Here is a 14,271-nt window from a genome sequence, read left to right as displayed (position 1 = left end):
CACCAATTGTGCAAGTTCTCCCACTTCAAAAGATGAGAGGCCTGTAATGTTCATAGGTACACTTCAACTATGACAGACAAAATGAGAAAAAATAAATCCAGAAAATCACATTGTAGGATTTTTAATGACTTTATTTGCAAATTATGCTGGAAAATAAGTATTTAATCACCTACAAACAAGCAAGATTTCTGGCTCTCACAGACCTGTAACTTCTTTAAGAGGCTCCTCTGTCCTCCACTCGTTACTTGTCTTAATGGCACCTGTTTGAACTTGTTATCAGTATAAAAGACACCTGTCCACAACCTCAAACAGTCACACTCCAAACTCCACTATGGCCAAGACCAAAGAGCTGTCAAAGGACACCAGAAACAAAATTGTAGACCTGCACCAGGCTGGGAAGACTGAATCTGCAATAGGTAAGCAGCTTGGTTTGAAGAAATCAAGTGTGGGAGCAATTATTAGGAAATGGAAGACATACAAGACCACTGATAATCTCCCTCGATCTGGGGCTCCACGCAAGATCTCACCCCGTGGGGTCAAAATGATCACAAGAACGGTGAGCAAAAATCTCAGAACCACACGGGGGGACCTAGTGAATGACTTGCAGAGAGCTGGGACCAAAGTAACAAAGCCTACCATCAGCAAGGGCATTGAAAATGAAACGTGGCTGGGTCTTTCAGTATGACAATGATCCCAAACACACCGCCCGGGCAATGAAGGAGTGCCTTCGTAAGAACCATTTCAAGGTCCTGGAGTGGCCTAGCCAGTCTCCAGATCTCAACCCCATAGAAAATCTTTGGAGAGAGTTGAAAGTCCGTGTTGCCCAGCAACAGCCCCAAAACATCACTGCTCTAGAGGAGATCTGCATGGAGGAATGGGCCAAAATACCAGCAACAGTGTGTGAAAACCTTGTGAAGACTTACAGAAAACGTTTGACCTCTGTCATTGCCAACAAAGGGTATATAACAAGTAAGTATTGAGATACACTTTTGTTATTGACCAAATACTTATTTTCCACCATAATTTGCAAATACATTCATTAAAAATCCTACAATGTGATTTTCTGGATTTTTTTTCTAATTTTGTCTGTCGTAGTTGAAGTGTACCTATGATGAAAATTACAGGCCTCTCTCATATTTTTAAGTGGGAGAACTTGCACAATTGGTGGCTGACTAAATACTTTTTTGCCCCACTGTACATATATTATCAGGGGTTACTTCAGCACCCCGACTATATCCCGTGCGCATCGAGAATAGTCCACCACCCAAAGGACATCCAGCCAACTTGACACAACTATGGGATGCATTGGAGTCAACATGGGCCAGCCTCCCTGTGGAACTCTTCAAACCTTGTAGAGTCCATGTCCCAACAAATTGAGGCTGTTCTGAGGTCTGTTCCTAATTTTTGGTATACTCAGTGTATACCAAAAAATCATCAAAGTTTTGATGTCTTCACTATTATTCCACAATATAGAAAATAGTAAAAATAAAGAACAATCCTGGAATGAGTAGGTGTGTCCGAACTTTTGACTGGTAGTGTGTGTGTGTGTGTGTGTGTGTGTATACTACCCAACTTTAGCAACCCAATTGTAACTGAACAGGATTTGAACCCAAGGTACTCTGTGCTCCACAAAACTGTTAGCCGCCTAAGCTAAAGTAATGCATATTTTCTAGTTCTGCTCTACTTCTGCACATTGCCGAATTGTTAACAGCTTTTTTTGTGTCAACATCAGGGGAATTGACAGAGGACAGCACCATGTGGAGGAGCCTGTCCAAATATGTCTGTGTCTTCTTCCTGCTGGCCCTGTCAGGCCTGTTTTTCCTGTTAAGCAACATCAACGTTCTGGAGGTAAGGGAAGCCATCTGCACTCATAACAAGTCCAACCTCCTTTATTGCTCCTGAGTGGAGCAGCAGTCTAAGGCACAGCATCTCAGTGCAAGAGGCGTCACTACATTCCCTGGTTCGAATCCAGGCTGTATCACATCCGGCTGTGATTGGGAGTCCCATAGGGCGGCGCACAATAGGACCAGCGTCGTCCGGGTAGGCCGTCATTGTAAATAACAATTTGTTATTAACTGACTTGCCTAGTTAAATAAAAATACAAAATTATAATAATATTCTTCCCACATTGCTTCCATCACCATCTACCTCCTTTACCTCTCGCCGAGCCGTGCTGTTTAAGCCCAGTTTTCATTCAAATTAATGGGAGCGTTGCACACTCTGCAAAAGTTACACTTTATGCAGCATGCCTGTTAGTGACCTTTACGTTTCTCCTTAGCAGAATATGAACTGCCAAACAGTGTCAACATTATACCAGCTCCAGAGCAGCATCCACACAGCTTTCTTTTCAGAGGCCCCTTTTCCTCTGGACCGCAACCATAGCTACTGTGGCCTCCTGGGCCAGGAACCCTCACCCGAGGAGGCTCTGGAAGAGCGTTACCTCCTGGAGTCTATCGCCTGGCCAGAGCCTACGCACCATTCTGAGAGTGTGTCCCTGGACCACACCAGTGATCCTGCACACAGCTTTTTTGTGATCCTGCCAGCAAGGGGCAGGAGTGAGTGGTATGTGGGAGACCAGCTGGAGGCTTTTGTCCAGATGTACGATTTTCAGGGGCATCCCAAGAGCCATGGTGGAGACTTCTTGCTGGCCCGACTGCACTCCTCTGAATTGGAGGCAGGCGTAGCAGGACAGGTGCTGGACCACAGGAATGGGACCTACTCTGCCATTTTCCCATTACTATGGCAAGGTTCTGCACAGGTGGAGATGACACTGATTCATCCAAGTGAGGCAGTTCATGTTCTACGACGGTTACGAGAGGAACGGCCCGACCGGGTTTTCTTTAAGAGTCTCTTCCGCTCTGGAAAACTGTCCCAGACAACTGAATGTAACTTGTGTCTGCCAACAAGCCAGAAGCCGCTGTGCAATTACACAGACGCCCACACGGAGGAGCCCTGGTACTGCTACAAGCCCAAGCTGCTGAGTTGTGACACACGGATCAACCATGCAAAGGGAGGGTATGTGAAAGGTCTGCTCACCAACAAAGAGGCATTGCTCTTCCAGAGGTTAGTAAGGTGTACCGTACGTGAGTGAATGAGTGTAAAAGTGTGTCTCATTTAATCACAGACTTCGTTTCCGATGTATCAGATTGCTTGTTGCAGTGTATTTATTTAACATTAACTGCTGTGTATTTATTTATTTATTTATTTATTTCTCAGTGGTGTAAACATCAAAGTTCACATTCATCCTTCAGGGACTGACAGTGTCACTGTGCTGCCTGAGAAAAAAGGTAGGCGAGCAAGGAGATGCTACAGTAAAACTGTGTGTTTATTGGGTTTGTACTTCCTTGCCAGCCTACCTGCTATTCAGCTAGCTGCTATTAACTTCCACGTGGCTGTCTACTTCAACCCTGGAGAGGTTCTGCGTGTGCAGGATAGTATTCCATCCCACTACTGCATCTACAGTAATGTAAGGCAGGGAAGCACCAGCACCTTTGTTTCCATTGTGTTGTGTACCTGCAAAGTGATGATGCTAGCTGGTGCATCATGCTTGTGTTCCTCTTTCAGACAAAGCAGACATGGAGAGAAGCAGCATGAAGATGGAACCTACCAGAATCACTCCTTCCGGGTATTACTTCCAAGGGTCATGGCGCGCGCTGACTGGTGGTGTAATACGCCAGTTTAACGACTCGTCTGCCATTACTCAGTGTCTGAAGGGCAAGGTGGTGTACATGTACGGAGACTCTACTGCCAGACAGTGGTTTGAGTACCTCAACGACTTATTACCAGGTGAGTGCTGTCTGCAAGTAATGTGACGTCTCTCACTCTCTGCTGCCTCAAGTGCTTTCTAACTCTCTCTTCTGTCTTTCCAACTCCCAACCCTCCACTGTTGTCACAGAGCTAAAGCAGTTTAACCTTCACAGTCCTAAGAATGTGGGGCCCAACATGGCGGTGGACAGCACCCATAATATCCTTCTGAGGTACCGTTGTCACGGTCCTCCAATCCGCTTCACCAATGTCATTGCCAGTGAGATGCGCTATGTAGCTAACGAACTGGATGGCCTGACTGGTGGGTCGAACACTGTGGTGTTTATTAGCATATGGTCCCATTTCAGCACCTTCCCTGTGCAGGTCTACATTCGCCGACTACGCCACATTCGGCGGGCGATGGTGCGGCTTCTGGACCGGGCTCCGGGGACCATGGTGGTGTTGCGTTCAGCCAACCTCCAGGCCCTGGACCCGGAGGTGAGCCTGTACAATAGTGACTGGTACTCATTGCAGCTGGACGGGGTGCTCAGGGCCATGTTCAGGGGTCTGGATATCTTGCTGATAGACGCCTGGGAGATGACCCTTGGCCACCACCTTCCCCATGCCCTCCACCCTCCCCCCATCATCATAAAGAACATGATAGATATTATCCTCTCTCGTATCTGCCCATGAAGAGCTAACAGATTCTGGGTTGGATTCTGTATCGCTTAAATATCACAGAAGATCCACGTAAGAAGGAGGTGTTCATTTCCGATTGATCTCACATATGCAGTGTTTATTGTGAATGCAGTCTCCGCAACCGCGGGAACATTGCTGTTAATTGTCAGTCGTGCTATAAAGCAGATCTTCAGCGCTACGGATCGAATAGAGCCCTGAGTGAAATGAATTGTCAGATTTCTCCATTAGTCAACATATACATATTAAAAAATGCCTGGCAATTCAAATTTGACCTACCGAACATTCTGTTGATTTATCTGTTTCCATGTCAGGCTGAATGACCTGTTATGAATGTTACTCTCTCAAAATGTGGCTTGGAATGTAAAAAATGACCTGCACATTTGTCTGTGAAGATTTGCCTTATTCTCAACTCCAGAGCATTTAACCAAACTGAAATGTTCAAACATATAACTAAGAGGGAAATCACACAAACGAATAGGTGCGTAGCCTGAAACCGAGAAACAATAGAACACAAACTTCCAGACACATAAACACAAAAGTGTACATGTGCGCACACACAGACACAAACACACACAATAATAATAATGTAATGGGAATTTTAATGTTTGTGCTTTTCTTAAAACAAATTTTGGTCTTCTATTCATTGTGCTGTTCTAATAACCAATTTCTGTGTTCATGCAAGTCGCTGACTGTACAAATTCTCACTATCAGTAGCTGCAATTTGGCAGTAGGCCCAGACCATGGTTTGGGCGAATAACGAATAACGAATAAAAGATATGTCAGTTTCAAGGTCTCAGCTTAGAGAGAAAGAAGCCTCTTGAGGTATTGGTCGGTCACATGAAAGAAACAAAACGGTAATAATTAATTGTGTTAAATCATGCAAATATAACTTGTGTGTGTACAGTCGTGTATATACGACAACTTCTGGGTTTGCCCAGGCAGAGCTCCTGATTGACATGTGTACAATGGTGCATTGAGTTGGTTGGAACCTCTCCAGCACGCTGACAATAAACAATGATTCATTTAAGATTGACTTTGAGTGTCCTTGTGTAAGAATTTCCATGACAATAATAACAACAATTTAATACTAATAATATTCACCATCAGTGTTTTAATTAATTTAGCACTAGTATAGAAATAATAAAGAGAACAAAAAAGTAAACAAATGGTTTATTTGTTTTGTTGAGTAACTTCTCTCTCCGCAGACACCCCTCTGATTCACTTTGCCCTCCCTCCTTCCCTCCCCCTGACATTCAAGTATATCCCAATACTCAAGTCTTTCTTTCCTCATCTTATTTCCTTCTTCACCAGTTAGATGTGAGCACAGAAAAGAGATCCACCAGTGCATTTCACCTGTCGAGGCCTGTCAGATCAGCTGTTGTGAAGGAAAGGAGACAAAGAAAGGAAACCAATTAAGTGTATTGGAACAAAGCCATCCAGTGGTTTCACAGCGTTTGAGACTAGAGAGAGACCAACCTGTGTGGTGACATTTGCAGGTGTGTCTGTGTCACTAGTGCACCGTTGGTCCAATAGAACACCACAGACAGACATCATTCTGCTGACATCTGCCTTTTTTAGGTTGTATGATTGTGTCTGTCTGTCACTGTGTACGTGTGGCTCTATGTGTCTGTGTGTGTGATGAATTGTGGTGTGTGTGTGTGTCAGAAACCAAGGTTCTTTATGATCCCAAGAACCACAAACACTGCTCTACAGGACTGACACCAGCAACACACCACCTAGGATTGGAACTTGATATATTCCTAGTATTCACACCCCTTGATCTTTTTCACATTTTGTTGTGGTACAGTCAATTTAAAATTGATTACAATACCCTATAATGCCAAAGTGGATTCATGTTTTTCAACATTTCTTGGGTCAGTAAGTATTCAAGCCCTTTGTTATGGCAAGCCTAAATAAGTTCAGGAGTAAAACTGTGCTTAACAAGGCCTACCAACTGATAGCTAGTTGAGTCTAGATGTTGTCGGTGATGGTACACTCCGCCAATAGTCATTGCTACTCAACTCCATTTGGTTAGACATTTAGTTGGAGTTAAGTTTACTAAGCTACAGACAAAGCAGACAATTAGCCTATTTTAAAATAACAACACATTTCGGAAATGTACGCATTTACAAAATGGATTTGGTGCAGAATGTGTGCAGGTGTGTGAGTATCTTATTGCACTGTCATTACAAACTTTTAACATTCAATGTGTGAAGTTTGCATTTGAATCAATATATCAATCCTACACACATCTAGTTCCAGTAGGCCTATTACAATTTAGAAAATTGGCATTAGCCCATATGCATTGTATTTAGCTTTAACATTAGATATTGCTAACAGACGCACTCTACACACACATACATTTTAATATTGTTATTTTGCTGTATTATTGACTTTATATTGTAGATATGTTATGGTAGAGTAGTGTATGTGTTGTATGTGTTGTGTTATGTATGTGATTCTGATTGGACCTCAGGAAGAGTAGATGCTCCCTTGGCAGCAGCTAATGGGGATCCGGAAAATAAATACAAATACAAAAACACTAACATTAAAATACGACCAATAAACACAATATTGTATTCATGAATTCAACAACGAATCATTTTGACTTTGTGGCTGTAATAAACCACACAGCACGCAGGCGGAGTTATCTTTCTCGAAGATGTCATTGGGCCAAATGATGTGCGTCACACAAAAACAAACATGTCTGACTTCCGTTTTGGAGGGTAGACATAACGAAGAAATCATTACATTTGATCGTATTTTTAAGCTCGCAGAATGGTAAGTGTTACATGAAAGGATTCTGCATATGTTTGCCATGTTTACATTTGCTCATGTTTTGCTCGCCACGCATCCGATCACACCAAAACATGAAAGTAGCCAGTTAGCGAGCATAAGATACGTTCAGTCAGTGGTGGCTAGCTAGCTAACGCGGTAGTTGCATAGTTGAAACTTTTTCCATAAGGAGCCAGCGTATTTTCTGACACTAATGTCTCTGATTAAAGTCCATGAGCCAGACCCCCAAATGTGGGCCGATGATGTCTCATAGTGATTTGTTGGAAAACATGTGGGGCCGTGCAGCAGTGTTAGCTTTCCCATATGGATTTGACCCTATAACAAACCATGTCAGTTATTGCTCGGAAAGCTTAGATTCACAGCTATCATCAGACATATTTTCGGTAAGTTCAGTTCAACATAACTTTGACCTCTAGGGTACATAAGAATGACCTCTACAAATGGCTTTAAAAAGGAAGCCCTGATACATGTTTTACTTTGTTTGACAACTAGTTATGAAAGGTCATGAAATTACTTTTCAAATTATATATAATATAACCACATTTGAAACGAACAGCTACAACTATTATTAAAAAAATTATCCATTTACATTAGAATGTTGGAGGCTTAGCCATACAATTCCATGTAATGGGGCAGCTGTTTATGGATTGTAACATTGGTAATAGAGGCACACACAAAGCTAGAAAAAGGGTTGTGTAGATGAAGGGTCATCACAGAATGCATGCATTAAACCCACAGAAGCCTTTTTCCAATATGGCCACCAAACAACCACATAATGGGGTCTTATTGGACAATATCACATGACCATACCTGTATGAAATATAATTGTAGTATGCCCTAAAGTATATTAAAATGTTTATAGTGATGTAAAATACACAACCACATGAGCCAGGTGTGCCAGATATAAATATGTTAAATTATTCACCTAATTGTGGTAAGAATGTGGCCATAAAGCTGTATGAATCGCTGATTTCTGATCAATAATGTCAATACGTAATTTTCAAACATGTAAAATTGATATGGTACATGTGAATAGTCATTTATGTGAACTGATTAACATTATATACTATGTTATCCTATAAACTGTCTTCACAAAACAGGACTAGAAACTTGTAGAATTCCATAGGATAAGTTTTCACGTGATGAAGATGAGAGCAGCAAACCATTACACGTACAGTGCCTTGCGAAAGTATTCGGCCCCCTTGAACTTTGCGACCTTTTGCCACATTTCAGGCTTCAAACATAAAGATATAAAACTGTATTTTTTTGTGAAGAATCAACAACAAGTAGGACACAATCATGAAGTGGAACGACATTTATTGGATATTTCAAACTTTTTTAACAAATCAAAAACTGAAAAATTGGGCGTGCAAAATTATTCAGCCCCTTAAGTTAATACTTTGTAGCGCCACCCAGACAACAGGGACGGGAGAAGGCTGAACCAGGGTCGTCTGGGCCAGTATGTGCCGCCAGAGGCAGACAATGCTCTGCCATCCTGGTACCGTCCAGAACAGCCTGGATCAGGGGAAAGGGGGGAATGCATAATGCTCCAGCCCTGGCCAATCGTGAGCCAGAGCATCCAAGCCCAGAATCCCTGGTGGCTCCGACATGGAGTACCACAAGGGGCAGTGTGCATTGTCCAGGAAGGCAAACAGGTCCGCCTGCACCCTCCCGAACTTGTCCTACAGGTGCTGCACCACCTGGGGATGTAGGCTCCAGTCCCAAGGTGGCGGACCCTCCCTCGAGGGCACATCCGCTGCCACACTCAGGATGTCAGGTATGCTAGACAGCCGTGAGCCCAGAGAAGCTCCCGTGCTATAAGATTGAGGCGGTGGGATCTCAGTCCACCCTGATGGTTGATGTAAGCCACCACTGTGGTGTTGTTTGTTCTCACCAGGACATGTCTTCCTTTCAGATGTGGAAGGAAAGACCGCAGGGCCAGCAGTACAGCTCGGAGCTCTAGTGTATTGATGTGCCTGCTGCCAACAGCCTCTGGCCAACCTGCCCTTGGTCACACCCACCCAGCCGATCTGGGAGGCGTCTGTGCCGACCAGCTCCCGGCGGCACATCCTCAGCATCTCCACCCCACCTGAGAGAAAGGAGCGACAGCTCCACCTCAACAATGCCCTGAGGCCCTGTGCGGTAACCTGCAGCTGGCGGTGACGGTGGCGCTTCGGGTGCAACCAGTGGGACTTGAACCACTGCTGAAGATGCCGGAGATGGAGCAGGGCCAGGAGAATCCGCAACGAGGCCGCCGTCAGCAAGCCCAACAGGCGTTGGCGGGTCAGGGCGCATACCACCCGCCCCTGCCAAAAGTGGTTGAGGCAAGATAAGATTGCCCTGAACCCTTCTGGTGGGCAGGTCTGTTCCATGCCAATGAAGGCCACCCTCTGGGTTGGCGCCAGATGACTCTTCTTGTCGTTTACAGTAATGCCCAGCCCGCTGATGTGGGTCAGGAGCATGTCTCTGTCCGACAGGACCTGGGACCTGGTCGGGGCACAAATCAGCCAATCGTCCAGGTAATGCAGGATCAACAATCCTCGGGACGTGAGAGGTGCCAGGACAGCGTCCATGCACTTTGTTTGCTCCAGAATGACATCAACCCCTCGGCCAAACGTCAGCCCTGGGGTGACGGGGTGAGTGGCAAATGTGCTCTGAAGAGCAGGTGGCAGACTGGATTGGGCCAGCAAAAAATGGCACCGGGAAGTAACCACCTGCACCATGGCCTTCTAGGCAGAGTTCCTCTGTCCAGTGTCTGTGTTCTTTTTGCCAATCTTTTCTTTTTATTGGCCAGTCTGAGATATGGCTTTTTCTTTGCAACTCTGCCTAGAAGGCCTGCTCCCGGAGTCGCCTCTTCACTGTTGACATTGAGACTGGTGTTTTGCGGGTAATATTTAATGAAGCTGCCAGTTGAGGACTTTTGAGGTGTCTGTTTCTCAAACTAGACACTCTACTATACTTGTCCTCTTGCTCAGTTGTGCACCGGGGCCTCCCACTCCTCTTTCTATTCTGGTTAGAGACAGTTTGCTCTGTTCTGTGAAGGGAGTAGTGCACAGCGTTATACGAGATCTTCAGTTTCTTGGCAATTTCTCGCATGAAATTGCCTTAAATTCTCAGAACAAGAATAGACTGACGAGTTTCAGAAGAAAGGTCTTTGTTTCTGGCCATTTTGAGCCTGTAATCGAACGCACAAATGCTGATACTCAAGAAAGCCAGTTTTATTGCTTCTTTAATCAGGACAACCGTTTCAGCTTTGCTGGCAAAAGGTACATTTTGATAAATGATAAATGATAAATTCGCCTTTTAAAATGATACACTTTATTTAAAAAAAAAAATGTTTTACCCCTTTTTCTCCCCAATTTCATGGTATCCAATTGTGGTAGTAGTAGCTACTATCTTGTCTCATCGCTACATCTCCCGTACGGGCTCGGTTGGGTTGTGTCCTCCGATACACAACCCAACCAGCCGCACTGCTTCTTAACACAGCGCCATCCAACCCGGAAGCCAGCCGCACCTGGCAACCTTGGTTAGCGCGCACTGCGCCCGGCCCACCACAGGAGTCGCTAGTGCGACGATGAGACAAGGACATCCCTACCGACCAAGCCCTCCCTAACCCGGACGACGCTAGGCCAATTGTGCGTCGCCCCACGGACCTCCTGGTCGCGACCGGTTACGACAGAGCCTGGGCGCGAACCCAGGGACTCTGATGGCACAGCTGGCGCTGCAGTACAGCCCCCTTAACCACTGCGCCACCCGGGAGGCCCTAAAATGATACACTTGGATTAGCTAACACAACGTGCCACTGGAAAACAGGAGTGATGTTTGCTGATAATGGGCTATATATCTATCTATATATCTACAGTGCCTTGCGAAAGTATTCGGCCCCCTTGAACTTTGCGACCTTTTACCACATTTCAGGCTTCAAACATAAAGATATAAAACTGTATTTTTTTGTGAAGAATCAACAACAAGTGGGACACAATCATGAAGTGGGACAACATTTATTGGATATTTCAAACTTTTTTAACAAATCAAAAACTGAAAAATTGGGCGTGCAAAATTATTCAGACCCTTTACTTTCAGTGCTGCAAACTCTCTCCAGAAGTTCAGTGAGGATCTCTGAATGATCCAATGTTGACCTAAATGACTAATGATGATAAATACAATCCACCTGTGTGTAATCAAGTCTCCGTATAAATGCACCTGCACTGTGATAGTCTCAGAGGTCCGTTAAAAGCGCAGAGAGCATCATGAAGAACAAGGAACACACCAGGCAGGTCCGAGATACTGTTGTGAAGAAGTTTAAAGCCGGATTTGGATACAAAAAGATTTCCCAAGCTTTAAACATCCCAAGGAGCACTGTGCAAGCGATAATATTGAAATGGAAGGAGTATCAGACCACTGCAAATCAAATCTGTTTAAAGTTTGCCACAAGCCACCTGGGAGACACACCAAACATGTGGAAGAAGGTGCTCTGGTCAGATGAAACCAAAATTGAACTTTTTGGCAACAATGCAAAACGTTATGTTTGGCGTAAAAGCAACACAGCTCATCACCCTGAACACACCATCTCCACTGTCAAACATGGTGGTGGCAGCATCATGGTTTGGGCCTGCTTTTCTTCAGCAGGGACAGGGAAGATGGTTAAAATTGATGGGAAGATGGATGGAGCCAAATACAGGACCATTCTGGAAGAAAACCTGATGGAGTCTGCAAAAGACCTGAGACTGGGACGGAGATTTGTCTTCCAACAAGACAATGATCCAAAGCATAAAGCAAAATCTACAATGGAATGGTTCAAAAATAAACATATCCAGGTGTTAGAATGGCCAAGTCAAAGTCCAGACCTGAATCCAATCGAGAATCTGTGGAAAGAACTGAAAACTGCTGTTCACAAATGCTCTCCATCCAACCTCACTGAGCTCGAGCTGTTTTGCAAGGAGGAATGGGAAAAAATGTCAGTCTCTCGATGTGCAAAACTGATAGAGACATACCCCAAGCAACTTACAGCTGTAATCGCAGCAAAAGGTGGCGCTACAAAGTATTAACTTAAGGGGGCTGAATAATTTTGCACGCCCAATTTTTCAGTTTTTGATTTGTTAAAAAAGTTTGAAATATCCAATAAATGTCGTTCCACTTCATGATTGTGTCCCACTTGTTGTTGATTCTTCACAAAAAAATACAGTTTTATATCTTTATGTTTGAAGCCTGAAATGTGGCAAAAGGTCGCAAATTTCAAGGGGGCCGAATACTTTCGCAAGGCACTGTATGTAGATATTCTATTAAAAATCAGCCGTTTCCAGCTACAATAGCCATTCACCTCATGAACAATGTCTACACTGTATTTCTGATCAATTAGATGTTATTTTAATGGACAAAAATGTGCCTTTCTTTCAAAAACAAATACTTTTCTAAGTGACCCTAAACATTTGAACGGTAGTGTACATATCCATTTTACATGTTTGATGAGGAAATATTGCAATTATTGATCATAACATGTTCAGAAATCAGCGATTCCGCCAGTCTCGTGTATTCTACATCACTATGAAAATGTCTGGGCATACTACAATTATATTTCATACAGATATGGTCATGTGAAATTGTCAAATAACAACAACTTAAACATAAATAATGGAGTAGGCCTAATAGCTAAATCTTGTGTGGTCATGATAACAGTAGGCAGTTATATTATCCCATTGATTAAAGTATTCATACATCTTCTCCCCCCAAAACATGAATAGGCTATACTATTTAATGCTTAGAAATTACCTATGAGCTTCTGGAAATTATACAGATTCAGCTTTAACTTTCTGACTTTATCATTATGTAGGTTGTCGGAAACATCATCTTACGCTTGAGAGGGTCTCTGGAGTTCAAGTGCCAGTTGGACAGCACAGATGGTATGTACTGTAGAGGGAATTCTGCCTGTGATTTACATTTCCTCAGTTGGTTATGCTCATAAAGTGTGTGTGTGTGTGTGTGTGTGCGTGTGTGAGAGCGAGAGAATCCAGAAATATTAGCCCTGAGCTAATGGGTATCTCATTAAACTCAAATGTAAAAGTCAGAAATGGTAGTTCTGACATTCATGATTTCCACTAGCGCCTGCTGTTGGCTATATAGCTGATTTAGACTTTAACTGTTTTATTTAACCAGGTAGGCCATTTGAAAACAAGTTCTCATTTACAACTGCAACCTGGCCAAGATAAAGCAAAGCAGTGCGACAAAAAACAACATCACAGAGTTCGACATGGAATAAACAAAAGTACAGTCAATAACAATAGAAAAATCTGTAAACAGTGTGTGCAAATGGAGTAAGGAGGTAAGGCAATAAATAGGCCACAGTTACAATTTAGCAAATTAGCACTGGAGGGATAGATGTGCAGATGATGATGTGCAAGTAGAAATACTAGTGCGCCAAAAAAGTAAATAAAAACAATATGGGGATGAGGTAGGTAGTTTGATGGGCTATTTACAGATGCACTGTGTTCAGCTGCAGCAATCGGTGAGCTGCTCAGATAGCTGATGCTTAAAGTTAGTGAGGGAGATATAAGTCTCCAATTTCAGAGATTTTTGCAATTCATTCCAGTCATTGGAAGCAGAGAACTGGAAAGCAAGGCAGCCAAAGTAGGTGTTGGCTTTGGGGGTGACCAGTGAGAAATACCTGCTGCAGTGCTACCGTGCTACGGGTGGATGTTGTTATTGTGAGCTGAGATAAGGCGGGGCTTTACTAAGCAAAGACTTATACAGTTGAAGTCGGAAGTTTAAATACACCTTAGCCAAATACATTTAAACTCAGTTTTTCACAATTCCTGACATTTATTCCTAGTAAACATTCCCTGTCTTAAGTCAGTTAGGATCACCACTTTATTTTAAGAATGTGAAATGTCAGAATAATAGTAGAGATAATGATGTATTTCAGCTTTCATTTCTTTCATCACATTCCCAGTGGGTCAGACGTTTACATACACTCAATTAGTATTAGGTAGCACTGCCTTTAAATTGTTTTACTTTGTTCAAACGTTTCGGGTAGCC

At 43.5% G+C, this 14,271-nt stretch overlaps 3 protein-coding genes across 6 annotated transcripts in view; 2 read left to right on the top strand and 1 right to left on the bottom strand.

The window, feature by feature from the left end:
* Positions 1-1,737: 1,737 nt before the first annotated feature.
* Positions 1,738-5,112, top strand: LOC139419648 (NXPE family member 3-like). Of its 2 annotated transcripts, none has more exons than XM_071169632.1 (5): positions 1,738-1,848; positions 2,279-3,063; positions 3,217-3,287; positions 3,565-3,786; positions 3,896-5,112. In XM_071169632.1, exons 1-5 carry the CDS (start codon positions 1,756-1,758, stop codon positions 4,435-4,437), a joined length of 1,713 nt encoding a protein of 570 aa, XP_071025733.1. In that variant the 5' UTR covers positions 1,738-1,755; the 3' UTR covers positions 4,438-5,112. The 2 variants fall into 2 exon arrangements, with proteins under 2 accessions (XP_071025733.1, XP_071025734.1); XM_071169633.1 differs by having other exon boundaries at positions 1,756-1,848; positions 2,282-3,063.
* Positions 5,113-5,779: 667 nt separating this feature from the next.
* Positions 5,780-14,271, bottom strand: part of LOC139418778 (ankyrin repeat domain 37) — a 22,218-nt gene continuing 13,726 nt past the window's right edge. Inside the window, exon 5 of the mRNA XM_071168472.1 lies at positions 5,780-5,818. Coding sequence (XP_071024573.1) covers positions 5,793-5,818 — 26 coding nt within the window. The 3' untranslated portion in view covers positions 5,780-5,792. The remainder of the gene's footprint in view (positions 5,819-14,271) is intronic.
* The window catches only part of LOC139418777 (ufm1-specific peptidase 2), a 17,253-nt gene continuing 10,102 nt past the window's right edge, over positions 7,121-14,271 (top strand). The window contains exons 1-2 of one of the 3 annotated variants that reach the window (XM_071168470.1): positions 7,121-7,224; positions 13,070-13,139. In XM_071168470.1, the coding sequence (XP_071024571.1) occupies positions 7,222-7,224; positions 13,070-13,139 (73 nt within the window). In that variant the 5' untranslated portion in view covers positions 7,121-7,221. Of the gene's footprint in view, positions 7,225-7,464; positions 7,623-9,629; positions 9,876-13,069; positions 13,140-14,271 lie in introns of those variants that run through there. The other 2 variants (XM_071168469.1, XM_071168468.1) reach the window with 2 other exon arrangements.

This window comes from Oncorhynchus clarkii, chromosome 10 (assembly GCF_045791955.1).
Source record: "Oncorhynchus clarkii lewisi isolate Uvic-CL-2024 chromosome 10, UVic_Ocla_1.0, whole genome shotgun sequence".
Lineage (NCBI taxonomy): Eukaryota > Metazoa > Chordata > Actinopteri > Salmoniformes > Salmonidae > Oncorhynchus > Oncorhynchus clarkii.
The sequence above is the reverse complement of the archived record's forward strand: the minus strand, read 5'-3'. Positions and strand labels throughout refer to the sequence as shown.